The 27,267-nt window shown below is 47.8% G+C and overlaps 1 protein-coding gene across 3 annotated transcripts; it reads left to right on the top strand.

The window, feature by feature from the left end:
* The first annotated feature begins 1,161 nt into the window (after positions 1–1,161).
* On the top strand, positions 1,162–26,292 carry LIPG (lipase G, endothelial type). 3 transcript variants are annotated; one of them, XM_046672419.1, is made up of 10 exons: positions 1,162–2,240; positions 6,578–6,759; positions 8,402–8,581; positions 9,763–9,874; positions 14,455–14,676; positions 16,496–16,738; positions 17,644–17,764; positions 18,710–18,928; positions 21,591–21,695; positions 23,789–26,292. In XM_046672419.1, exons 2-10 carry the CDS (start codon positions 6,721–6,723, stop codon positions 23,808–23,810), a joined length of 1,263 nt encoding a protein of 420 aa, XP_046528375.1. In that variant the 5' UTR covers positions 1,162–2,240; positions 6,578–6,720; the 3' UTR covers positions 23,811–26,292. The 3 variants fall into 3 exon arrangements, with proteins under 3 accessions (XP_046528375.1, XP_046528374.1, XP_046528376.1); XM_046672418.1 differs by lacking the exon at positions 1,162–2,240 and adding an exon at positions 3,037–3,393; XM_046672420.1 differs by lacking the exon at positions 1,162–2,240 and adding an exon at positions 5,649–5,832.
* The last annotated feature ends 975 nt before the right edge of the window (positions 26,293–27,267 follow it).

Genomic DNA, 27,267 nt, shown 5'->3' with positions numbered 1-27,267 from the left:
CCGGTACATAGTTGTATATTCTTTGTTGTGGGTCCTTCTAGTTGTGGCATGTGGGACGCTGCCTCAGAGTGGTTTGATGAGCAGTGCCATGTCTGCACCCAGGGTTCGAACCAACAAAACACTGGGCCGCCTACAGCGGAGCGCATGAACTTAACCACTCGGCCACAGGGCCAGCCCCTCTTTCAGCAATTTTAACTTTCTATGTTGTGTCTGTGAGAGCAGGGATGGTCTCCTGAACATTCCTTAGGGTGCTCAGCCTAGTGTTTTACCCCAGTAGCTGCTCAATAAGCATCTGGTGATTAGGTCATCTTCTTGATTGTAAGCAACACAGTCTTTGGCTAATTTATGCAGAAGAGGAACTCATTAAAAGCACAATAGGCAGCAATCTGAATCTCTGCAGGGCAAAGGAACCAGGCTTGGAAGGTAACACTCAGGCAGACTGCAATGCCCAATGCTGCCCCAGAGAACCAGAGCTGGCTGCTCCTCTGCTGCTCTGCTGGGCAGAGTAGAGTGGCTCTGAGCTTCTAGACTCACTAGCTTCAACTCAGAGATTGATTGGCTGAGTTTAAATCAGGAACTCTAGCTGCAAGGGAGGCTGGAAAGGTGTGTGTTTGCTTTTCAGCTTCTGTAGTGGAAAGTGGTCTCCTCTCATGCAAGGGGGATGCATTCCTCTAACACAGGAAGGTGTCTTCAGAGGATGGGTGGCCAAAAAGAATGATCACAGTCCTTTCCTAGCATAGCCTGAGATGCTGAAATTTTGACTGCAACACAAACAGAAGGTTCTGCGGAAACTCCCCAGGCAGAGACTTCCTCCACACAGGAGGTTCCCCAGATCTCCTTGTGGTTGTTCTGCAAAGTATGAAGTATAACAAACAGTTGATCTTATACACTACTCTAATGCTGTGTTTGTAATTTCCTTATGTCCTTTGGAAGTTCTCATGATGTTTTAATAGAGAGAGACACAGGAGGGCACTCTAACCAACCAGCAATAACATTTAAATGGTTTCAAAGCCTTGGCAGTTAAAAAAAATGCATGTTGATTTTATCGAATCTTTTTTTTTTTTTTTTTTTCTGTCTCTCTCTCAGGTAGAATAACCAACTTTGCCAGAATATCTAGCTCCCCTGGGGGGTCTCACTTGTGACAAAGGCCCCCAAGACACACCCTTCACACTGTTCAGTTAAGGTTCTAGGGACTATGGCTTTGAGCAACTCAGCAGAAAAAGGGATTTTTGGCTTACAGGTTACTGAAGAGACTGAGACGTGGTTCCCAAGGGCTCATATTTAGAGGTCAACTGGCTAAATCAAACCGAGAGCGGAAGAGAGAGACCTGGTTATCCAGACTTTCCTCAAATCCCCAGCCTGTCCCCATGATTCAGTTTTCCCGTCTGTAAAATGGAGATAACACCTGGTTTATGTCTGGATAGTTTGCCAATGGAGAAAAAGAGCAGGAAGGGGATGGAAGCAACATATTTGGGGGTACCCTTTACCATCCCACAAAATGCATTCAGTTTTATGCTAAAAAAATAAAGCCAGCCTGCCTCTCCTTAATGAATTACAGCACGCCGGAGGGACAAAACGTGCTCCGCTGGCAGCTGGAGTAACAAAAGTAAGGCATATCAGTCGGAACAGGACCTGTTCCTCCAGATTGGTTTCCCCACCCAGATCTCCCAGGCTGAGGCCCCCGACACCGGGGAGGAAGGGGCATGGGGCTTCTCGGGCGGTTTTCCTCCCCAGGCAGGAGCGGGACGGGTTCCCGGCGGCGGGGTTACTCGCGGTCAAAGGTGCAGCGTGGCAGAGCCAGCTCTCGCTGGGTGGAACGAGGCGGGATGGCGGTGCTCAGCCCACCCGCTCCGCGTCCCCAGGAGCTGTTGAGGAGCATCCGCCCCTCGGTTATCCCGGCCGCCCCCTGGCGGGTGCCCGGGGCTCGGCTCCGGCTTCCCTGCGCCAGACGCGGATTCTGGGCCAAGGTCCCCAGCGCTCGCGGCCCTGGGTCCCGGGGCCCCGCGGGTGGAGCTGGAGCCGGCACCCGAGGGAGGAGCAGGGACGCGGATCAATAAAGGGAAAGAGAGGAGGGAAAAAATGTTGCGGGAGAGGAAGAAGCTGCTTAATTCCACGCAACAGGTAGTTGCGCGCGTCGGCCGAGACTCGGCGCCGGTCACGCGTCTGAGACCCTCAAGCTCGGCTCACTGTTCCCTTTGGGGAGTGTCGCCTGGTATTGCTCTAGTCCTCCACTTCCCAAGGTAAGAGAGCGCCTACCACGTGGCGGGCGCCGCACTAAGCGCTGTACGACCTTATCGCCTAATTTCCCCCACGTCCCTAAGCGGCAGGACTGTTATCACCCGCGTACTGAGAACGAGGGAACGGCCTTGGAGAAGCTGGGTGGCTTGCCAGGAGTTTTGCAGCCAGTGCCGGAGCGAGGACTCCGAGAAGGGTCTGTGCGAGTCTGAAACCCGGGCCACAGCCCACAGCCGCTCAGCTCTACAGGGTTATAGTCCGGTCGCGTGGTCGGCACCTGTCACGAGCCTCGCTGGGCGGGAGGAGAGGGAGAAGAGAAGAACCAAAAGGGTGACCAGGTGCCTCTCCCCCATCCACACCCTCGGCCCGGGGAGAGGAGAGATCATTTTGGGCGCGGGGCTGGCTTTGCGCCTTGGAGAGGATAACCTTTCTTCTCCAGGCATCCAGTCTCCAGCTGGCGCAGGGTTTCGGGGTAAGGTCCCCCCTTTGGGGCAGCAGGAGCAAGCGGAGACTCTGGGGTCCGGGAACCTGCACTAGGAGGAAGTAGGGCGGCGGGAGCGTAGCCGCCGGCAGAGCAGGCGCAGGAAGCAGCGAGGCTGCGCGTGGCTAGCGTCCACGCGGTGGGTGTGCGGCGCTTTCATTCAAACTTTCGGGAGTCTCGGTTTGGGCGTCAGCGAAGGTGTGACCAATCAGATTCCAGAGATGGGAATAAATTATGCAAATAACCATCTGGCGATGGGTCAGATGACTCCGATACTTTAAAAAACTACCTCTCCGGTGTGACAGTGTCGAGCCCTGGCTTCCCGGGCAGGCGGCACGGGTGAGGGTAGATCTGGTTCTCGTTCAAGCCACTTCACACTCTTCCCCAGCATCCCGCGGCTCAGTTTAGCCGAGTTTTCCTTTTCCGTCATCTCCGCCTTCAACTGTCTAAGCCCAACACTCTGGTCCAGAGAAGGCTGCCTACTTCTCATTTTACCAGCTTGGACTGCTGGAAATCCCTAGAGGGTTTTTTTTTTTTTTTTAAAAGTCCTGTTTCGCGGGAGGGGGTGTGGCGGAGAAGGATGAGAAACTCCATTCTTCTGCTCTGCCTCTGGAGCGTCTATTGTTGCTTTGCCGCGGGAGGCCCCGCACCCCTTGGTCCAGAGGGCGGGCTGGAAGGTAACGTGCACTTTTTTTATTTACCCCTTCCCACTTCTTTTCTGTGCCGGGCCCCCTCTGTCTTGTCGACTCTTACTTCCGTCCATCCTCCTTTCTGCGAGATCCTCCTTCCTTTCCCGCTGCGCTGTCCATTTTCTGCTCCTAATCAGCCTTGCAGTTCACTTGTTCTTCGGCGCTTCTGACCAGGGCATCCCTAGCGAGGCATCCAAGAGGCCGTAGGCTGGCGGGTGTGCTCGCCCGCGCTCGCTCTCGCTCCACCCCTTTCCATTATGTGGTTCCCTTAATCTGGGCTGTCCAGTCAGCCGAGTTGGCTGCCGGCCGCTCTTCAACCTTATCCTCGTCTTTGGAGCTGGAGGTTTTTGAGGCGAGAATGTTGTTAGAAAGAGCTCTGTCGCTTGGTGCCCCTGCTTTTAAATTTGGGGTAGGCGTTTTGAAAGTTAAGGTGGCAGGGTAGCTGGCTCTGGTTTGATTATGCTTGTAGGGACCATTTAGTGAGTAACTTGTGCCCAGAAGCTGCTGGGCTTATTCCTGCAGGTTGCCAGTCTCCTCCCCAACACTTTTTTTTTTTTAAGATTGGCACCTGAGCTAACAACCGTTGCCAATCTTCTTTTCCTTTTTCTTCTTCTCCCCAAAGCCTCCCAATACATAGTTGTATATCCTGGTTTTAGGTCCTCCTAGCTGTGGCATTTGGGACGCTGCCTCAGCATGGCTTGATGAGCAGTGCCATGTCTGCGCCCAGGATCCAAACTCGTGAAACCCTGGGCCGGCGAAGCGGAGTGCGCAAACTTAACCGCTTGGCCATGGGGCTGGCCCTTCCAACAATTTTTCTAACTGCCCGCTTTCCTCTTTCTACTTTTCTTCATCTTTCTCCTGCTAGCTCCTAGCTTTTCCTTCTTCTAAGTTCTGTAGGGCAATTTCTTCCATTGGAAGAAGCCTGCCCCTAGAGGGTGAGGGTAGTGTTACTCAGTGGGAGAACCAAGTCAGTTAAGCAGGGGAGAGCATGGAGCCCCTAAAGCATACCCCATTATTTCATCTTCTACTATTCTGCTGAGGTTAGGCCGAATAATGTTGATCCAGGTTCAGCTTGTGTGCATTTGGAGGGTTCATTTGAATGAATGGAAAGCCTCGCTTTACTCAGCATGTTGCTAAGTCGAGTGCTAACGGAAGAGTGACCTGGAGTAGGCTGCATCTCTGGTTCCTCTGCTGTAAAATGCTAACGTTCCTTCTGACTTCTATGTTCTGTGATTCTGAGTATTTGTGGGCCATTTCATTCATTTAGAAAATATTTATTGTGTGCCTGCTTAGTGCCAGTCACTCTTCTAGGAGTAGGGGAATATAGCAGTGAACGAGCGGATGAAAACCCCTGCCTTCATGGAGCTTACATTTCAGGGGTGGGAAGACAGACAGTAAACTAGTTAAAATACGGAAACGGTGCTCTGTGTTATGGAGAAAAATAAAACAGAGGAGGAAGGTCCGGAGTGCTGGTGGGAGAAGGTGGTACAGGTTTCATCTGTGGTTGGGTTTCCCTCACTGAGAAATTGACCATTGAGTGAGGTGAGAGGTGAGAGCCATGAGGATATCTGGGTGAAGAACAATCCTAAAGTCCCAGAGGTTGAAGTGACCCAGGCTGGAAGCAATGGGACTGAAGCTAGAGAGCTCTGGGGTCAGAGGAGGCCAGATGCTAAGGTGAAACTTTTATGTCCATACGTGGGTTTATCCACAAACCTGTCCCAGAAAGCCAGCAGACTCCTTTTCCTTCTCTCCTAGACTTCCCCATCTGGTCTCTGCGTGAGTAGCTATCCAGGTGGAAATTGAAGAGTTGTCAAACTAGTTATGTCCATGGTTCAAATTTCTGCCAGGTGGGGCTTTTGTTCTTGCTTTAATGACCGAGTGCTGCTTGTGTGTATTTGGTTGCATTTTTGGAACCCTATCCTTTTTACACCTGGTGCATTCTCTTCCTCCCCTTGCCCCCTTCACCACCACTCTCTCCACTGCTTTGGTCTCTCTTTCAATGATTACATTTGCTTCTTAACTCTGGGAGAAATTAAGCTCCTGGGATGGTCATTTGCTATCTTTTCCCTTGATTTCTGGGTGACAGCAGAGTTTGATCTTCTAATTTCCTGGCTCGTTATCAGAGGATGGTTTCCGGGCTGGTTGGAAGCGGGCAGGATGAGGTTCATTCACAGCCGTCTGAAATAGTGTGGTGATGACAGAGCCTCGTGTTAAAAGGCCGTAGGGACCATCAGTGACCTCGGCTGTGTTTTGGGAGCAGGGCCATCCCCTAGACGGCACTGTGTGTGAACAGCGGAGTTAGAAGGAGCGGTTTTACTGCTCTTAGGAGTTTCTTCATGGCTTCAGTTATTTATTTAACAAACTAGAAGGATGCCTGGCACATGTCTGGCACTCTGAGGAGAACTGAGGATGCCTGAGGCCTTTGGAGTAAGTGCTGGAATCGAGATGGGAATTCTAGGGGAAGCCCATTGTATAATAGGTCGAACTTCTCACCTCCAATTCCAAAATCCAAAATCTTTCAAAATCGGAAAATTTGTTTGGTAACTTGTTTGGCAGTAAGACCTGGCCTTACCTGACTTGAACTCATTTGGCAGCAAAAACTGAACTGAATGATCAGGAGGCTATTTATAATCTTTACTTTTGCCCTGGAGAGTGAGTAGTCATGGGTTTCCCTGCAGAAATATTAGTGTGTTTGACAAATGAGGAGCTCCAAACCCCGCTGGGTATATGGTATATGCACCATAATGCATATACATGGTATATGTACCATGATGCCTTTCTAAAATCTGAAAATTTCTGAATTCGGAAACTCACCTGGTCCCAAGCATTTCAGGAAAAGAACTGGGGACCTATACTCTAAACGTATTAACTTGAGGAAAAGAAAGAGAACTCATTTTGATAGGGAAGAAGAAAGAAAAGCAAACGAGACCTATTTATTTCAAAGTCACAGTGATTGATACTAGTGACTAATTAATACTCTTAAATAGATGAGATGAAACTTTTATAATATCTTTGCAGCTCTTCTAGGGGGTGAGGAGGAAACATTCAGCAGATGTGAAAACTGAAACCCAGAAGGGTTAAGTAATTTGCTCAAGGTTGAACTAGAGCTAGACCCAAGGTCTCTCACCGCTCAAGCCGCTGGATGCACCCACGCCCTGTTCTCTCTCCCCAGATGAACCCCACAAATCCAGGGATGTACAGGCTGCTGCCAAACCATCTGTGAAGTTTAGCCTTGTCACCTCTGAGGACCAAAAGCACGAAGGATGCGACCTTTCTCTTGGCCGGGACCAGCCCCTGGAAGACTGTGGCTTCAATATGACAGCCAAAACCTTTTTCATCATTCATGGCTGGACGGTGAGCCTGGGGGAGGGAGCCCTATAGCTTTACACAAGATTTGGTTGCCTTTGTTTTGGTCAATTAAAAAGAATACCGGTGCTTCCAGGTTCCACTCTCTCTCCCCTTCTTTTCTTGAGGGCTGCTTGTATTTCAGACGGCTGTGAAGAAAGTCACGGGCCCTTGGCTGAGGGGGCAACCTGGCCTCCAGCAGAGTGGTATTTAATGCTGGCACGCAGCGGGCTTTCAGAAAGTGGCTCTCCTGAGGGCAGCAGCCTTGCTCCACTGGCTCTTAAGGACCCCTCTAATTACACTTAATTACATTGGTCAACCTCTGCCTCACGGGGGGCCATCTCTCCGTAAGAGCTGAGCTGAACTGAAGCAACTTGACTGGCTCCGAGAGTCTATGAGGAGCCAGCTGGCCTGGATTGCTGGCATGGTGCCCTCCTGTTTGCATAGAGATGGCTCCAGTTAAAGGCATTGGGGCTCTTTGTATGCCCTAGCTGAACAATTCATGGTGAAAGGCCCATGACAAACTTCAACAAAAAGGGCTTTAACGCTGGCTTCTGAAGCTTTTGACCAGCAAGGGAATTATTCATTCATATAATGACAGTCTGTAGGAAAATGGCACTATTAAGCGAACAGGTTTCTGCCTGGGCTAATTGGGAGGGGACATTCCTCCTCTTAATGATGAGAAATTCATATCCGTTACATGCTTTCTGGGTCTTTAGGTCTGTCACCAACTGTTGGGGTCAGGCCCGGGGGGACAAAGGGGTGGGTAGGCGCTTACCTACCTAATGTGATTGAAGAGATGATTAAGGGCCTGTCCGTCTATCCTCATCTCACAGCCTACAATTAGAATCATGCATTTGAACCTTTTGGAGGCCCCCTGTCAAAATGCAAATACAGACTGCCTGCAACTCACAAATGGGTTGCATTCCAGAAAGTTCTTTTGTAATCTATTTGGAACTTGGAGCAGCAGTTTCCCATAGAAGCAAGATTGTAAATGGTGTTTGGGTTCCCAGGCCAGGCACAGAAAATCTATTTATCTAATGATGTGCTTGTGGATAGGCTTACAACTGGACCTCGTCACTGTTTCTACTTGGTTTCTGTGGGAAAATGTGTTCTGAGTTCTAATTTGGGATTCCAGGAACAGATCTTCCCTACTCTGGGGTCAAAATGGATGGCAGAGATGGGTTGTGGGAAGTGGTCATTTGTTAACTCTGCGTTTGCCTGGGAGACAGCAACTCCCTGCATCTCCAAGAGAGGAGCTGATTCTCCAGGGCAACCCTCCCCAGCTACCTTTGAATGATGGACCAGGCCACTACTTGCCTGACTGTGACAGAGACTCAGGCTAACCTCAGGCCAGTATTGCCACCAATGCTTATCTCATAGTGGCCCTATCAGACAGGGGGCAGCAGCAGAGGACACCAGCTATGAAAGTTTTGATGGGAAAAACTGGAGATGTAAAGAGCAATGGAAGACAAACACCTGGGCAGCAATCCTGCCTGTGGCTGGCCCTGCTCACGTGCAGATGTGTGCTCCCTGAGCAGCCAGTGTGAATCGGCTGGGGAGAGGGTCATGGAGCTGAATTCCATATTCATGAAAAGAATTCTGAAGGCTGGAAGAAGAATTTTTAAAAAATGGCCTGTTTTCTCTGCAGATGAGCGGCCTGTTTGAACGCTGGCTGTACAAACTCGTGTCAGCCCTACAGACAAGAGAGAAAGAAGCCAATGTAGTGGTGGTTGACTGGCTCCCCCTGGCTCACCAGCTTTACAGAGACGCTGTCAATAATACGAGGGTGGTGGGACACGATGTCGCAAGGATGCTGGACTGGCTGCAGGTAATGAGATGAAAGGGAGTCACCTCCTTTCATGAGGAGGATCTTGAACCTGAAGCTTCTTGAGAAATACAGGTCAGACTGTTACAGTGAACGTCAGGAGTCTGTGAATATCTTTGGGATTCAATTTTTTACTGAAGCAAGTGTTACTTGAAATTCTTGAAAGTTGGGACTTTTAGAAAGCTTTTCAATTATTGATCTGTCTCTGGATTTTTCCTGTTACTTTATTTGCAGGAAGAAAATTTGCCTTATGGGTCATTACTTGCTAATGCCCTTAGGTTGGGAGTGGTCAGGAGCCAGGACCAGCTTGTAATCTGAAATCCCTATGGAAGTCTGCTCTTGCTTCTGAGAGGTGGCTGTCCTGAGGGTGGGGAGGGGGTTGATTCAAACGAATGCAGCCTAATGCTTTGCATAAAATATTAAGTGTGGAAAACAGATCTGGACATCTAAAATTTACTTTTCATAGGTCAATGATTTGCCTGAGATCAGAGGACTTAACCTGAGGCAGGGGTACACTGGCAAAGTGACCCAATCATCTGGGCAATTCTGGGCAATTCCAGCCTGACCTTCTAGAAGCAAAAGCCGATGGAATCTGATGGATTCTGGCAGAATTCAGGATTCTTGAGCGGTCCCTCAATCCTTTGCCTAGATTGTTTTGTAAAGCTGGGTTCCTGAGCCGTGGTGTCAAATTTCCACCTCCTCACCCCTCACTAGCTGATGCCCTGTCAGGATAGGATGCTTTAGCTCTGGGGTCCTGGGCAGGCTTGTGGGGAGGAGTGGGCAGCTCCTGGGCCTAAGAGGGCAGGCAAGGAGCATGCTGCTGCGGGCTGTGGCTGGCACTTAGTGTCCAGTGAGTCTGTGGCTTTGACCTCCACCCTGCCACCCCTGCCCCACTTAGATACTGCCAGAAAGAACTGAAGCATGTAGGGGAAGGGTCAGGTACGCAGCTTCTAATCACAGCCTCCACTCTGTCCCCAGCACTCGGCATTTGAAGTGCCACCCACTCTTTTGACCTCCCCTTACCTGGCTATGTTCCATTGCCAGCAATGCCAGCCATGCCCTGGAAGGCCTCTGCCCCCAGCGCCTGTGTCTCCTCCTCGTTGTGGTGGAATGGCTGAATTGTTGGTGATCCTGGGGGCTCGGGACCACACTCTTGACTCACGCTCTTTTGTGACTTCCTGCAGGGGAAAGATGGTTTTTCGCTCCGGAACGTTCACTTGATCGGCTACAGCCTTGGAGCTCATGTGGCTGGGTATGCTGGCAACTTCGTGAAAGGCACGGTGGGCAGAATCACGGGTAAGCGTGGCTGTCTCCACTGACAGCTGGGCCCTGGGCTCTCTCGGGGGAGCTCACCTGGCTTTTCTGAGCCAGCGTGAGTGAGCCATAGAGGGTTAGCTTTGGAAGAAACCTGGAGAATATCCAGAGCTTTTCAAATGTTCTTTTTAGTCACAAAACTTTATTCAAAAAACTTTTATATAAAGTTTTGAATAAAACATATAAAACATATAAAGTTTTGATATAAAACTTCTGAATAAAGTTTTTATTCAAAAAACTTGTTTAGGACCCCAATATATGAAATAGACAGAAGGGGTGTTCTGGTCAAAGCTGGGTGTAGGTGGGTAGTGTCAGCCTCGCTCTTTGGTCCTTCCTTTTCTCCGGGGGAATCTCAGGGTCCCAGAGCACCACGGAACACAGTTTGAAAACCACTGGTCTAATCCAACAGGTGAGGAAACACCCAGGGTTTTGTAAGTACTGTGGAGTCAATTCTGACTCCTAGCAACCCTGTGGACAGCAGAGAGGAACCTGCCCTCTTTTTGCGCCATCCTTTCACCTTCCAGCGCTGCATCAGACAATGCTCTGCTGCTATTCAGAGAGTTTTCATGGCCAATTTTTTCAGAAGTGGGTGACCAGGTCCTTCTTCCTAGTGTGTCTTAGTCTGTAAGTTCCACTGAAACCCATCCACCATGGGGGACCCTGCTGGTATTTGAAATCCCTGTGGCGTAGCTTTCAGCATCACAGCAACAAGCAGCCGCCACCGTAGGACAACCAACAGATGGGTGGTGTGGTTTCCTGACCGGGAAATGAACCTGGGCCATGGTGGTGAGTGAGTGGCTGCAACACCCCCGGGGGCAAACAGCTAACAACTAAGGGGCAGTACTGGGGTGGAGCCATGGCCTACAAACCTCTGAGGCTCACTTCCAGTCTCTACCTGTGATACTCCAGGACCTCAAGGGAAAAGAAGGAGTGTGATCCAGTTTAAATTCTGCCTCTGCCACACACACACACACACACACACACACACACACACTCCTTTAGAACCAACTGTTTGATTCAGCGTAGCTTGAGAGCTTTACTTTTGGTTACCAGGCTGTGGGGCCTGAGCTGTTAAGTGGGCAGTGATTATGTGGCCACACATGACTGCTTCTTAACCCATTGCCAGTACAAAGCTGTTCAGCCTTAAGCCGCTCTGGGTTCTATTGTCTTAGCACCTCCTCCCAGCCCTCAGTGAGAGGCAAGATGTTTCAGAGCCAGGCTAGCTGTGTTCAAACCGCAGCGCACACAAGGCCCCTGCCAGAGCACCAGGGCCCAGGCTGTCGTTGGCAACAAGGACAAGCTGCAGATCCTTCCTTTCCCTATTTCTAAATCTGACATGAGGTGGGGCTAGTGAGGAGCGTTCCAGTTCTTTCCCCTTGCCTGTTGGAGTGGGAGCTGCTGAGATGCAGGCTTTGCTGGCGGAATGCTAATCAGTGCTCCGTGCTGTCTGCGTGGAGCCTGGGGGCCCGCATGTCCTGAGCGCAGCCCCTTCTCTCTGGCCTTTCACGGTGGAGCGGGGGCCTGGGGTGAACTTGACAGGAAGGAGTGGCCTCTGTCCAGTTGCCAAGCAGCACCTCGGAGGGTATTTGGCTGCTCTGATGCATGCTGTTGTGCATGTCTGATGGGGGAGGCTTGTGCCCTCTCCTCTCCCCTCAGACTTCCCAGGGGCTTGGTGGTCCTGACTGGTAAGAGGAACAGAGACTGCAGCTTGTGTGGGGTCCTGAGGTCGGTGATGCTGCTGTGCAGAGGCCAGCAGGGGGTCCTTAGCCTGGGACCTGCAGCAGATACCTGAATCCCTGTCTTACTTGGATCAGAGAGCTGTGGACTGGGGTTTGCTAGGATTTACCTTCTTATTTTTTTGAGGGAATTCTGCAATGTACTAGCAGAGAGGTCCTGTATTCCTAGTTGAAGCTGTGTCTAGTTATAAAAAAAATAACAAGCAGATTCATTCATTCAAGAAGTATGAATTAAATGTCCCTTCTGCAGCCTCTGGGCTAGATGCCACCTAGTGTCAAGTACCTAATGTGTGATAGGTACTCTTGGCTGTCTCTAAGCCACATAGCAGCTGGGGTCTGTTTGGCTTCATTTTACAGATGGGGAAATTAGGACTCAGTGCTTAAATAATGGGCCCAATATCTTGTGCCCTAAGTAGCAGAGCCAGGATTCAGATTCCAGAACCTGCACCTAGCCACTGCAGCATGCTGCCTCTCCTCAGGCAGAGTAGGCTCTGCCCTGCGAGGCCAGATTGCAGAGGCTTTCCTGTGTGTTTATGTGTGTGCACAGGTGTGCGTGCGTGTGTGTATTCCATTTGTTGAACACAACACCTTTGGAGGAGTCTAATTGCATGGAAGAAGGGGTGGTTTTCCATCTTCTCTTTTTTTTTGGAGGGGATAAGTTCTCCCTCCCATTCCTAGTTAGAAAAAGAAAATTGCACAACTTTTCCCCAGAGTCTGTGGGCCCTGGCTATGCCTCGGGCTGGGTCAGGCTGGGTGGGTGAAGGCTCAGCCTGCCTGTCAGCCGGCCTGTCGAGCAGCTCCGTCAGCCGCCTGCGTTCCTCCAGCACGGCCTGGTTTCCATGGCACTGACCGTCTGGTGGAGACCTTTGTTCACACCGAGCCAAGAGCTCCTCTCTTGTATTGGTTGCAAAGCAGAATGTTCTTCTTTTTTTTCCCTCCAGGGGACATAGTGAGAGGCAGGGAGAGGCTGCCTGTGTCAGTACTGGGGTCCTTGCAGCCTCTAAAAAGAGTCATTGTGGGCTATTCTGGGAGGACCCTGCTTTTGTGCCATCTTTCTTTTGGGTCCTGGGCTGGGAATGAGCCCCCAAGCAGCTTGGGCTCCCTTTCTGCCTCCATCACACATACATTTTTCTAAACTTCTTTTGGAAACTATTTAGAGGCTCAATTTCTATCAGTTCTCATGAGTCGTGAGTTCCACGAGCTGCTGTCCACTCCAGACAATAGCTCCGGCTTTTGTTTATCCTAAAATCACCCCTCTCAAGCCTCACAATGTGCTCCGGGATGTGGGGAGCACAGTTCCATTACCCAGCTCCTCCTTTGACGACTCTGTTCTTGGTCATATCTCCTCCCTAGCGTGGTGTTCCTAGGTCAAGGTTTCTCAGCCTTGGCGCTATTCATATTTTGGGCCAGCTACTGCTTTGTGTGAGAGCTGACCTGAGCGTTGTAAGATGTTTACCAGCATCCCTGACCTCTACTCTCTGGATGCTGGTAGCTTCCTCCTTCCATCCCCTGAGTTGTGATGACCAAAATTGTCTCCAGACGTTGCCAAATGCCCGTAGGAGCAACATCAGTCTCAGCTGAGAACCACTGTTCTAGACTAAACAGATCCCCTCCTCTGCGGCACATATTTTCTTGGTAACTTTCTCCAGGTCTCCTCCCTGTGTCTATAGGGCAAAGGCCTCCTAGGTTGCGGTGAATTTGGTTCCTATAATTACTTTGGCTTGGCAATAGTAGTGAGATTTTACATCGACAAGCACTTCATCTCTTAATATCTCACATGAACCGCATGATTTAAGACATTGAAATTTCATTTTACAGATGATACTGAAGCATGGAGAAATTTTTCAGAATCCGGTTCACAGACCACCTACTTTGAGGATCACCTGGGGAATAAATACATATTTTCAGGCTCCACACCAGACCTACCAATCAGAATCTCTAGGGCATCAGGGAATCTGCATTTTATGCTTTGCAATCTTTTTTCAAGGGTTTTGCATTCCCACGGTTCCAAAATTAAAAGAAGGTGAAAGTCTCTCTTGTTGTTGCCACTATCTGCCTAGTGCCCTTCTCTGCCCTCTCTCCCAACACATACACACAGGTACCCTGGGGCTTGTGTCTCCTTGCAGAGTTTTTTTTTTATAGCTGCACAATGGGATTTGAATTGTTAGCAACTCTCCAGTGATATTTGTGCTGTTTCAAATGTGAGAACCAGTGCTCTCTACAGCGCTGCCTGCCTGTTCAATACAGTAAGTTTGCAGGCAAAAAGGTTTTCTCCTTGTGGCTGCAGAATAGAGGAATCCTGGAGGCCTGGGATGTGGATTCTCAGAGTATCTGGGGTACCCCCCTCTCTTGCCATTCCATCCCTGGGCCTGATTCATAACTAAAGGAAGGGGAAGAGTAAGTCCAAATATAGATAGCTCAGTTTGGGGACACTGAGTCTTCCCTCCGGAAGATGTAGGTAGCTTAGTTATTCTGTAAACCTTCTGCTAACATTAAGGCTGTGGAAGGCTCTCAGTGGCAGAATAAATGGGGTGAATGGCTTAGTTTCAGCCAGCCCCCATTCTTTGTCGAACCGCTCCAGTGCCGACAGTCCATGGTTCCTCGCATCCACTTGTTACGTGAGCCTTGTGGCTAGTTGACTGAGTCAGCTGAGTTGTCAGGACAGCTGAAGCCTTCAGAAGAAAGTTCCTCTACAGCAGGCACCACGCTGTTCAGGATTCACAGTGCCGGGATGTCTTCATTCTGTACACGCCGACTTAACTTTAAATCAAGACTCGTTGACTTGGTGCACATGACGGTCCATCTTGGCTCCCCCTTCTGCTGTAGGTTTGGATCCTGCTGGGCCCATGTTTGAAGGGGTGGACATCCACAAGAGGCTATCCCCTGATGATGCAGACTTTGTGGATGTCCTCCACACCTACACACGTTCCTTTGGTTTGAGCATCGGGATTCAGATGCCTGTGGGCCACATCGACATCTACCCCAACGGAGGTGACTTCCAGCCTGGCTGTGGGCTCAATGATCTCTTCGGCTCAATTGCGTATGGAAGTGAGTTCCTATATTCTGCTTCATGTGGAGGTTTGACTCAGTTATCACATCTCCTCAATCAGCCAGAGCTGATGTACTAGCAACATCCATTTTATTATTCCCACCTTAGTGCCGTTCATCCTACAAGCCTGTTAACAGCCTTCCTGTGGTCTCTGCTCTGCTTTCTCATGCTTTGAGGTTACAGTTATTATGGATTACTTTCTTTTTATAACAAAAGGAATGCATGTTTGTTGGGGAAAAAAATCAAGCAATATGAAATTGCATAAAGGAAAAAGTGAAAATCCCCCTCACCTCCCACTCCACTCCTACTTCCACTCTTCAGAGGCAGCTGATGTGAACAATTTGCTTGTATCCTTCCAGTCTTTTTTCTTTGCAAATTTATTTGTGTGTGTGTGTGTATGTGTGTTATGTGTGTGAGTGATTATATTTTTCAAAATCACATTGTTCTGCAACTTTCCTTTTTCAGACATAATATATATTATGGACATTCTTAAACATCAGAGCACATAGATCTATTTACCTTATTCCTTTTAAAGGCTGTATAATAGTCGTTAGTATGGATGCACTATGATTTTATTTTTTGTAACATTTTGAAGAAGTAAAACCAAGACGCTTTCTCCATTCACTTATGATTTCTCTTCTGAAATCTGCTGAGTGCCTGAGCTTGTTCCCAGCAGACTTGGGCTGAACTGAATTTGCTGCTGAAAGTGATGTGTGGCCCCAGTGACCAGTCCCTTTCTGGGCTTTTCATTCACTCATTGCCTTGGATCCTGGCAGCATTTCTAAGTCTTGGCCCGGTCAACTCTCTCTACTTTGATGCTCTGCCCTTTGGATGTCCCACTCTGTCACCCACTCTTAAGACTGGTGCCCTCTCCCCATGCGATAATATCCAAATAGCCCCTTTAGGGCTTGGAGGTCCATGCAAGGGGAGGTCAGCCCTGCCTCGGGACATCAGATGATGGTGTTTCTTAAGGCTGATGCTGTTAGTGAGGAAAGGATGGGGGTGGCTTTGCTAAATTTTTCTTACTGTCCAAGGATTTACTTGAACTATTGGCTTTAGCCTCTGGTTACAAGAAATAATGATGTACCATGGGCCAGAAAACCCAGACTATACTCCTAACTTCATAACCAACTGACTATGTGACCTTAAGCAAATTACTTCACCTCTATGGGTCTTTGGGCCATAATCTTTAACTGAAACGATTGGACTAGAAAGGGGTTGGCAAGCATTTTCCTAAAGGAGCAGCTAGTAAATACTTTATGCTGTGCAGGTCCTACAGTCTCTGTTTCGACCCCTCTACTCTGCTGTTGTAACGTGGGAGCAGCCACAGACAATGGGTAAACAAATGAGCATGGCTGTGTGCCGATAAAACTTTATTTACCAAAACAGGGCTAGCCTGCAAGCCATCACTCGCTGAGCCCTGGACTAGGTGGTGTTTAGCATCTGACCCATTTCCAGCATTTTGTGACTGTACAACTCTCTCAGGAGTTAGTGACTCCTCCTGCACAACTGGTCTCCATCACACTATTCAGTGCTTGTTATATGTACTCTCTTGCTCTTCATTCTTTGTGTGTAGTAGTGCTGTCTTCCCACCTGGAGAGAAAGCAGTTAGGCAGCAGGAAGGGCCGTCAATTCTTCTACATCCTGATGGGAGCCTAGCACATCACTGGGCGTGCATTAAGAACGACACAAAGAAGAATGCTAACAGTAACAATAAAAGTCGTTTTTACTGATGAGGTGTACAGTACTTATTGATCGAGTGGGCGAATCATCGAGCGGCAGTTCATCCTATGTATTCTCTGTCTCTCTGTCCTCCAGCAATTGCAGAGGGGGTGCAATGTGAGCATGAGCGTGCAGTACACCTGTTTGTCGACTCCCTGGTGAATCAGGACAAGCCGAGCTTTGCCTTCCAGTGCACGGACTCAAACCGCTTCAAAAAGGGCATCTGTCTCAGCTGCCGGAAGAACCGTTGTAATAGCATTGGCTACAACGCCAAGAAAATGAGGAACAAGAGGAACAGCAAAATGTACCTGAAAACCCGGGCAGGCATGCCTTTCAGAGGTGAGCCTCAGTCCCAGCCCGCAGTGCCCTGGCGGAGGACTTTGTCTTTTCCTTCCTTCTAAATATCACCTTTAGAACAGAGCACATCCCAGCCCAGGCTATGTGACCAGCATAGTTTAATCAAATCATTGCAAATCAGATCATGTTGTGCCTGCCCTGGGGAAGGTAATCTTTAAAAATAAATGGTGGAGGGCTGGCCCCATGGTGTAGTGGTTAAGTTCATGTGCTCTGCTTCTGCAGCTGAGGGTTTGTGGGTTTGGATCCCAGGCACAGGCCTACACTTGTTAAGCCATGCTGTGGTGGCAACCCACATACAAAATAGAGAAAGGGTGGCATGGATGTTAGCTCAGGGTCAATCTTCCTCACCAAAAAAATAAAAATAAAAAAGGTGGAGACTCCTTTGGTGATGTGAATCCTCACTCCATGATCACAATATCAATATCTTAAATTTCTATCTTACATTTAATTTTTCAAAGCTGTTTCATGTTTGTCTTCTCATTTGATTATCATAATAATCTGAAGTAGGACCAACAGGGGTCAAAATGATATCTTGCATTTTTATGACGTGTTATAAACCATAAGGTTTTGCGAGTATTATTTCACATATGAGGAAGTTGAAGCTTGAAGAGGCTAATACCTTGGTGCTTAATTCAAGGTTACACAGCTAGAAAGTTGGCCAGAATCCCCAAAAGTCCCCCAAACCCCAAGTTCAGAGCTCCTTCTTCTATACTGCAGTGCCCTCTTATGTCACTGGACAGAATGAGACCAGAGGGAGGCTAGAGGCTGGGCTGGACCAAAAGGATGTCGGTCCCTAAAAACTCAGTGTGCTAGGTGACTCAGTTTGGGTCAGGGTGCCCTGAGATGACAAGCAAGGCTCACACATGTCTTTCCTGCTGTCTTTGCAGTTTACCATTATCAGATGAAAATCCATGTCTTCAGCTACAAGTACATGGGAGAAATTGAGCCCACCTTTTATGTTACCCTTTATGGCACCAACGCCGACTCCCAGAATCTGCCTTTGGAAATGTAAGTCACAAGTTTCCCTTGCTGGGTTCAGGACAGAGAACAAGTTGGTTTGAGAGTGGGAGAGAGTGCGGGAATGTGTGAACAAGTACAGAAGAGAGTCTTCTGAGTGTCTCGGCGGGGAGCTGGATGGTTCCACTGGACTCTGCTGTCCTGTCTCCCACTGTACACTCTCCTTTAAGCCCTTGACTCAGAACATTTCTGGGAGGGAAGCTCCAGGGATGAATCAGCAATGTGAGAAGCTGCTGGATCAGCTGGGCAGAAACTGCTATTTCATTTCAGGCAACGCCTGACACCTGAGGCTTTAGGAACTTCCTAAACGTCATCCCTGGACCGTTTCTAATGATCTGTGGGAGGGACACAGCAATCTGTATGTATTTGTTGAGCCCTCACAGAGTACAAAGCACCGTGCTGAGTAATGTTGGGATTTCAAAGCAATGTCATCAAAGTATCACTCTCAGGGCTCAGGGTCTAGTTGGGAGACCAGATTTGTACACACATGCACAAAAGTGGGGCAAGGCAGGCTCCTCCAAAAGGTCAAATGAGAGGGGCAGGCAGGAGGAGGCTAGGAGTCTGAGGGAGACAGATGCCTGAGGGCTGAGAGGAAGAGGACACTGTTGGGTGGGGATGTGACTTCTTTGGGCTTTCTCATTTCTGTTCTTTCTTGGTCCTGTCCCTCCAGGAAGTAGCATAAATGGGTAGATGCTCAGGAAGGGTTAGGATAAGAAGTCAGGGTGCTGTGAGCAGAGTTGTCGTTCTGTCCGTGTGGAACACAGCTGAGCTTCTGTCCTGGTTCTGCAGGGGGGCCATGGAGGGTGTGGAAGAGGGACCTCTTGCTTGTTTCACTCCAGTCACTGTGGGGCAGGTGCTGCCACAGTGTCACCCCACATGGTACAGAAGTTTTCCAGGTGGCAGGGGAGTGAGACCGGCTTTTCTCTCCTCTTGTAGAGTGGAGCAGATCGGGCTGAATGCCACCAACTCCTTTCTGGTCTACACCGAGGAGGACTTGGGAGACCTCTTGAAGATTAAACTCACCTGGAAGGGGACACCTCAGTCCTGGTACAGCCTGTGGAGGGAGCTTCGCAGCTACCTGTCTCAACCCCGCAAATCTGAGCGGGAGCTGAATATCAGGCGCATCCGGGTCAAGTCTGGGGAAACCCAGCAGAAGTAAGTGCCTCACGACCCTTTTTGGCTCCATGTCAGTGGTGAGCCGAAGGTGTGTGCCTCTGTGGCGTCCTTCCCTTTGCTAAATGTGCACCTTCAGTCCTTCCATATGCAGAGCAGTGGGCAAAACCTCAAACACTGGTGCAAGGAAAAGTGCGTTCCAGAGCAGGGGTCTGTCAGCTGTTGTGCAGCTTGTGCCCAGATCACAGGCCCTCAGCTGAGAGGGGTGGGCAACCGGGCGCTGGAATCCAGCCCTTGTTCTGTTTGCCAAGCCCTGTGTTGGCTGGAGGAAGAGGGGCTTCCCTGGACCAGGGCTCTGGAGGAGCACAGCCTTGCTAATTTATTCGCTCTGGGGTCCAAGCAACCAAAAGTCTTTCTCCTGAGCAGAGCAAACCAGAGTATCAAGTCTCAGGAGCCCCCACAGATAAGGTCTGTGGGAGGACCTGGGTTCCCTAGCATCCTGGTTTCAGAGCGTTATATCTCTCCTTTGGAGGCTCTGAGTCAAGGACATGTGCTGGAATCCTAAGGTCAAGGAAGAGAAGCCTCTCTGCCATGCCTCTACACCACGGCAGGTTCCCCATGTCTTTTAGCCCCAAGCCTAGCATGAAAAATCCAGACCATTTATATATCAGCCCCTAAAACTGTGCCTTGACTCTCTGAGCCCACTTCTTTCTAAGTAGAAGCCAGGGAAGCCTGGGAGACCTGTGTCAACAGAGGAGGGTTTCCTTGACCACGTCCTCCAGCAGGCCTCTGGGAGGGCACTGCCAGCCTCGGGATGGGAAGAGGCAGCCTCCACCCTCTTTGTACCTCATCTGGCATTTTCTCCATCACAACTCTTCACGTGTCCTGTTTCCATCCATCACCTATGGCACAGCTTGGCCTCGAGGGGAGTGGAGGCTCAGGTCCCTTGTCTGAGTGATTCTGGTCTAGAAACCTGTGAACTGGGGAGTACCAGCTGGGGAACCGTTAGCACCAAGACTGCGATCTAGATAATTGCGTCTTGTTCCTTCTCTTGGCGCTTGTAAGGGCGGCCTGCACCTATGGGTGGGGTAGCAGAAAGACGATCATTTTTGTAAAGTATTTCAAATATAATAAACCACTGAAACTTAACAAAGGTAAACAGTTTTCCATATGGGTTTCAGATACAAGATTTTACAAAGTAAAACATGACAGATAGAATTGAAGCCCCTTTGTGCCTTTCTCCTGTCCTGTTCTTCCCCTTTCAAACCAAAAGTACTCATCTTCCAACACTAACTAGTGGTAGCGTGTTTTCCGCCTTCATGATCTTAGACCTTTAGTCCTTCTGTTTGTATATGTATAAACAGCATATAGAATTGTTTTCGATTCTTCTGAAGTTTACGTGAATGGCCATATCCCTTAACACATTGCTTTTTTCATTCAACTTCGTTTATGAAATTTACCCAATACATATAGATCTAGTCTATTCACCTTTAACTCCTCTATGTAAACTGTTATGGTACAAAGAATAGCTTCACCATTGTTCTGTGAATATTGAAGTTGTTGCTTCCTTTTTGCAGTCACAAATTGTGCTGAGATGAATATCCTTGTACATTTTCCTCGTGCACGTGTGTGAGGGCTTCTTTGGGGCAGGTATACTAAAAAGTTGAGTCACTGGGTTATGGCATATGTATCCTCCAACTCGATTAGGTATTACTACATCCTTCTCCAGAGTGGTTGGACCAGTTTTCAATCTTAGCCTCAGAATAAGAGGTCTCTTTCCCCTCCTCCTCATCTACATTTGTTGAAACATTCTCGCCATTCTGTTGGGTGAGAATTGACTACTACCACCTGTTGTTTTAATTTGCATTTCCTGATTGTGAGTGTGGTGGGTAAACTTTTTATATGCTTATGGGCTGTTTGGGCTTCCTGGTAAAGATTCTTAAAGCTGTTCTGAATGTGTCTTTTGTCCTTTGGGTCAGCATCAAGGTCAGGTGTCCCATCCATCTCTTGGTCATGGAGTCATGCTAACCGTAACCAAGGCTGGGGTAGCCCACATGGTTTGGCTGTAAGTTATAGCTAATGGTTATGAGACCCCTGATTCTTTCTGTGGTCTTGGTTGTCCATTTGCTGAATCTTTGATTTTGATTTTGAAGATGAATTCCAATTACCCTTGTTCATGGATATTTATGAACACTGTACTTGAGGTACCTTGAGTTTCTCCATTCGAGGAGTTTATAGTCCACCATAGATGTAGAAATCCATGAGCAATTCAAGGCAGTGTATAATGTGTTAAACCAAGACAAAACATTCATTATTAACTCCATGCCATAATAAGTAATAGCAACAAAAGCAACATTATAAGGATGTGCTTTTCTGTTAAATTGAGAGGTCAAGGGTTTGGGCAGTCAGGGGGGCTTCAGAGAGGCTGTGCCTCTGGGATAGACAGAGCAAAGAAGGTGGAAGAGGTATGGTGAAAGGCTGCGTGAGCCAGATTATGGAAGATGTCCAAGTGAGACGTGGCTTAGAGTGCTTGCAGTAGCGATGGGAGTTCTGAAGGTTTTTGCATCAGGCTGTGGCATGATGGCAACTTCTCTTTTCTCCTTGCTCCCTCCACCTTGGATGCAGAAAGCACCCTTTGGCTGATGCACAGCCATTACCTCCCCATGGAATTTTGGCTACATTGGTGGTTTCTTTTTCCTCCTAGATTGACTTTTTGTGCAGAAGACCTTGAGAACACCAGCATATCCCCTGGCCAGGAGCTCTGGTTTCACAAGTGTCGGGATGGCTGGAGAATGAAAAATGAAACCAGGTAAGCGGGACTCCTCATCTGTTCATGCAGCACACGTTGCGGGTCACCTAGCGTGTGCTGGATGTGGGTCTGGGCACTTGGGACATAGCAGTGAACAAAACAGATGAAAACCCCTTTCTTTATGAAGCTGACCTTCTGCTGGAAGGAGATAGAGAATCGGTGGAATGCGTAGGATGTCAGAGGTTGTTAATGTCCCTTGGCCTCTTGTTCTGCCTCACTTCATAGTTGTCACAGCCCATGGTCCTGCTGGAATGAGATCTTTCAGGGACTAAGTCTCTGGGGTGGGTGCTCTTGCACCTGTCTTAGATTGAACTCCTTAGTGACCATGGCTGTGAGAATATGCCAGGGTTCCTAGCTTCCTTCTGGGCACCAGGTTGAGTGGAGTGGGACATAAAGGAGACGCACAAGGTATACTCCCATTTTTAGGTATTCTGGAACCCAGGTTGTATGAGTGGATATTAGTGGGCAATTCTCCGTTTTTTGAGAAGCAGAACTGCTCATGTATGTGGCACTGAATCGGACAAAGGGGTCATCATGCTTCAGTATCCCATTGCCCCAAGCTGGAGTCTCATTATTTCAGAATTGAGGAAGGCTGGTCTCATGGTGTGAGGTGGTGGGTGCATCCAAAAGGGAAATCCATCACACACCCTCTGAGCCTAAACACCTGCGGAGGAGGAGGCGCCCCCCCTCTTGGCCCAACCATGCTACTAGATAATGATGCTGCTGCCATACACCGAACACATAGCATGTGCCCACCTGCATTTGGTGCCTTCCATACATTATCTCATTTACTTTTATCATCAACCCCATGATGCTGGTGTTCTTAACCTGTGTACAGGTGGGGAACCTGAGGTTTGGGGAGGTGAAGTCACTCTGTCCAGGTCCCCCAGCATGTGATGACCAAATAAGGATTTGCAGCAAGTTGGTTTACTCTAAAGCTTGTGCTGTTTCTTGAGCGTGTAGGTTCCAGTTTCTCAGATAAATACCTCACCTCCATCTGGGTATCAATTATGAAGCAGCTGTGCTCATGTGGGGTCCCCTGTGATTAACCGTCTGCCAACCCTGAGGGCCGGGCTCCGTCCCAGCTGCTCTGTCTCCTGTTCAGAAGCATCAGCATGACCACAAGTTCAGTGATCACAAGACTGTGGGATTCTGAAAACTGCCCATCTAATTAAGTGACTCTGTCTAGTGTAGGCTCGTATGATTTTCTGCTATAATAGTAATTTTAATTCTTTATGTTTGTATTCAAATGTATACCTTTCCAAGTACTTCCACATATATTAACTTCATTGATCCTCAGAACAGCCGTGTAGATTGGACACGCCAAGGAAGGATTGCCATTCTTATTGCTGTTCTTAGGATAAAATATCCTAAAAGACAAGTTGTTCTTTTCTGCTCCAGAACTTCCTAACAGTTGAGAATGATGCAACTCGCCTCCTACCACCTCTTTGAGAAAACAACTCATCCTTTCCTTTACTCTCAAAGGAGCAGAAGACAGTAGGAGCCTGAGTAACAAATTAACAAAGGAAGTCATGACCTCTCTAGACATATGTTACACCTTCAGTATTCTCTCTCCTGACACGGATACTGTTCACCTACTCACGGATAAGCAAACTGAGGTTCCAGGAGGATCAGTAGCGCATTAGTGTAGCTGAGACCAGAATCAAGATGTCTGACTCTGTCTTGTCCCTTTGCTGCCGTACTACAGTCTTTCTTGTCTTTCTAGATCAAGGCAAAGAGGACTCACTAGTAGTTCTCCGTGCGGTTGTGTGTGTGCGTGTGCTCATGTGCGTGTGTGTGCTGCGAGTGAGTGTTGTGCTAAACATGTGAATGCCAGCGCTGAGGTGTATGGAACTAGGAAGCCAGAGAAGGCTCCAGCATGGTGTTTCTCAAAGTGAATCTGTGGCTTGTTGGAGGAGGGGGAGAAAGAAGCCCTCAGGACCTTTTCTATTTGTTCTGAAAGGGAAGCAAGTAAAAGAGTTCGACGGGTACATAAGAAAGCTTGGTTTTGAGGTGAGCAGAGCGCATCCTCAGTCAGGCTTGCATGATCGCTAAGCCAGCTAACCAACGCCACTCTCAACGGTTCCTTTCAGCCCAACTGTGGAGCTTCCCTGAAGGTGCCAGCCAGGCCCCCTGCCCCCGCCTTCCAAGCACACGGAGGAAAGTTACTGCTGAGGACCCACCTGACGGAAGGACCCCTCTCAGCCTTGGTCCTGGGGCACCCGGAAGAGCCTGCTTGCTGGGCCCAGGACCTTGCCTCCTACGATGGCTGGGACTTCTTCCCGGAGAGGACCATGCACTGCTACCCCTGCTGTTCCTGCTGCTGCTCTAGAATAGCTCTCACTCCAGATCTGTGTGCAGACAGCCGGATGCCCAGGCCCCTTGTGCACCCAGGCTGGTTTCTAAGTGACTGGATGAGCCTGTGTTTTTCCTGACAAGGAACTCTCACTCTGGAGTGGCTGTGTGGAAACCTGTCAGCTGCTTGACCTGACTTGAGCCGTAGTGCGAGGTCTTTCTGCTGGGAGCTGACTCATGTCAGGATGGCAGACCTATGACCCTGTTCACCCAGAGAGGGGAGAGTAGATCTGGGCTGGTGCTGATGCCCTTGCTTTTTGGGTTCGATGCGCTACGTTGATCAATACTGGGTACATTTTAGACATTCCGACCTGCTCCCCAACTCACTCCCTAGAGCATGCATCATTGGCTTCCTTATTTTTCCATTGCTCATTTTTTGATTGAACAAATGCTTATTAAGCACTTAAACTGAACTAGTGAGTGGCAGTAGACACATTAGTAAACCTCTCCAAACTGTCTCCTCATTTGGAACCTAATGGCCGTGGGATATCTAGCCCCCCTTCCAGTTTAGATAGTTCATGAATATATATGTGACGAAAGGCACGACGGCCGTTGAGAGCGCTACAGGACGTAAGAGTTGGGGACCCTGAGGCTTTAAGTGATTTCTACCTATTTCTTCTTAGTTAACATGGGTGTTCCCCCTAAGAGTGACAGGTTTGATCACTAGCAGAGTAGTGAGCAGCGTATCACACGTGCTGGGGATGGAAAGGTGGCCAATTGCCGAATGATTGCTTGGGAGAAAAATCTCTTCTGTTTAGGAAGATGGAAGGTATTACATATGTTATACATATCTGTTTATGCAGAAATCAGCGTCTGTCAAACAGAGCTGGAGCTAAGATTTAAAACAGTGCTTTTTCCTCCTTGGAATCTCTTGTTCTAATACCAGTGCCTTTGCTAGGTTAAACCTCTTGGAAAAGCCTCCAATTTGAGATCTTGATTTGAATTAATAGACATGAAATCTGAGAAATCCTTTTGCATGTGTATCACCTAATTAGAGACTCTCAACAGGACGTGAGCTGGGCAGCTATTATTATCTCTATTTTACAAAACCAAGACTAGTGAGGTTCAGCCACATGCCTACAATTATATACAAGTCGGTAGCGGAGCCAGGCTGAGGACCCAGATTTCTTGGAAGCACAGTTCGTGGTATGTTCAACTCTGCAACTTCATCAAGACCTCTACAGCCGTTTTCCATCAATATGCCCCAGATGTGACAAACAAGGAATTGTTTTCAGAGCCATCCATAAAACCATAAACCCTTTTATTATAGGACAATGACTATGCCAAGGGGTTGGGCTTTTTATGGATGAGATTATCTGGAAGGAGGTATGATGTCAGGTGGGGGGAAGAGCGATTTTCTTTGTACTTAAATTTTTAAAGGACATTGTTTTAATCTGTATTGTGCCAAAGTTGTATCATTATTTAATGCCAAACTTCAGAAGACATAACCAGTCAAGTCTTAATTCAAGGTATTTTCTCCATCCACTTGTGGCTTCTTCTCTTGCTTCTGTGACTGCTTTCTAGTCAAAGTGAAGCTTGTATTATTGGCTGTGCATTCTGGTTACTTCTGACTTCTGTTTTTAGTCATGGAAGCCTTGGGAATCCAATCCTTGGTGGGTCCTGTATTTATACATTTGGTCTTAGACCTTATTTGTATATGATGATGCTTTTTTAAAAAAAATGTTAAGAATACTATTTATTTTTCAAGTGTATATAATGTATAAAAACAAATATATAGTTAGTTTTTAAGACTAACCAATTTGAAGATTAACATTTTTTTAGCGGTTTGTGTGTCTTTTCAGAATTAAAGTTACGTTAACATATTATATTAATTACATAGGAACACGGTTACAGTCTAATGCAATTTTTTTCTGAATATATGTCCACACATATGAATATTCTTTCTCTTGTAGACTGACTTTATACTCCATATGCTATTTTATAACCTGACTTTTTCATGTAACATCTTTCTATGTCAATAACCATAAGTCCACATAATATTTTAAATAGGTGCATAAATTCTATCATATGAGTGTGCCATGATTTACATAACTAGCCCCCAAACAAATTGGGTTCGTTTTTAAATTTTATTAATTTAATTTTTTTATTGAGGTTGTAATAGTTTGTAACATTGTGAAATTTCACTTGTACGTTATTTTTTGTCAGTTACCATATAAATGCGTCCCTTGACCCCTTGTGCTCACCATCCAACCCCCTTTCCCCTGGTAACCACTAAACTGTTCTCAAGATTAACATTTTTTAATAGTAAAATAATAAAAAAAATTTACAAAGTTCTCCGTGGTCTGGCAACTTAATTCTTAAAATTTGAAAGAATTATGGCTGCTCAAGCCTAGACAAAGAGTTACTTTAATATAAGGTATATTCTCTATTTGATACTAATTATTGGTAGGAAATGGACAACAACTCCTTTCACTAAAGAACAAGAAGAAAAATTATTTGAACACAGTAGAAACGCCTGAGAGTGTATGTTAGGAAGAACAAAGAAGTTGGCTGAACACTGGGGGACATGAGCGAGGATATAGGTTTGGTTGCATGGGACCTAAGTAGCAGTGACTTACTCTAGATAGAAATTGATTTCCCTACTTTGTTAAAGTCCCAGCTGGTACTGAGGTTCCACTCCATAAAGCCAAGAGGAATCCAGGCTCTTAGCTTTTTTGCTGTGCCATCCATAGGATGTTCTCCTCATCCCCACAGTCCAAAGTGTCCCCTACTGGGTTCCCTTCCAGCCCAAGGGAAGGTAGAAAAGGAAAGGGAGCACATATTCCCTCTTAAAAGCATGACTGTGAAGTTGCCCACATTCTATTAGCCAGAAATCCGTCATGTAGTCACATGGGAAGCTGGGAAATCCTGTCTTTATTCAGAGTGCCCACAGGCCCAGCTAAAAATCCAATTACTTTTTCTAAAGACGGAAATTGGATCTTGCCGTCTGTTCATCATGAATTAATTTTTATTCCCTAGAGGCGGAGAGATCGACCCAGGGCACCTTTTAAATCATTCAATTTTGTAGTCAATTTTCAGCAATCTTCAACTGATCTATCGCTATAAAACAGGATGCATTACACCAGTTTGACTTTATTTCTAGTCTTAAACGTTAAAATGTTTTCAAATGAGAAGAAACTTCTCTGTAGGGGGCCTTTCTGGTGGTAGAAAGTGGCTGCTCTTCATGTCCACCCAGAACATTTTGAAATACCAGGGT

Source organism: Equus quagga, chromosome 9, assembly GCF_021613505.1.
Source record: "Equus quagga isolate Etosha38 chromosome 9, UCLA_HA_Equagga_1.0, whole genome shotgun sequence".
In the NCBI taxonomy this organism is placed as follows: Eukaryota; Metazoa; Chordata; class Mammalia; order Perissodactyla; family Equidae; genus Equus; species Equus quagga.
Note: the sequence above shows the minus strand (reverse complement) of the source record. Positions and strands in the feature narration are given on the sequence as shown.

Excerpts from the sequence above, each read along its gene's own strand:
- LIPG (XM_046672418.1), top strand. The coding sequence starts at position 3,297 with ATGAGAAACTCCATTCTTCTGCTCTGCCTCTGGAGCGTCTATTGTTGC. Across the intron at positions 3,394-6,577 it reads TCCAGAGGGCGGGCTGGAAG|ATGAACCCCACAAATCCAGG; the intron begins GTAACGTGCACT and ends CTCTCTCCCCAG. Across the intron at positions 17,765-18,709 it reads CAGAATCTGCCTTTGGAAAT|AGTGGAGCAGATCGGGCTGA; the intron begins GTAAGTCACAAG and ends CTCCTCTTGTAG.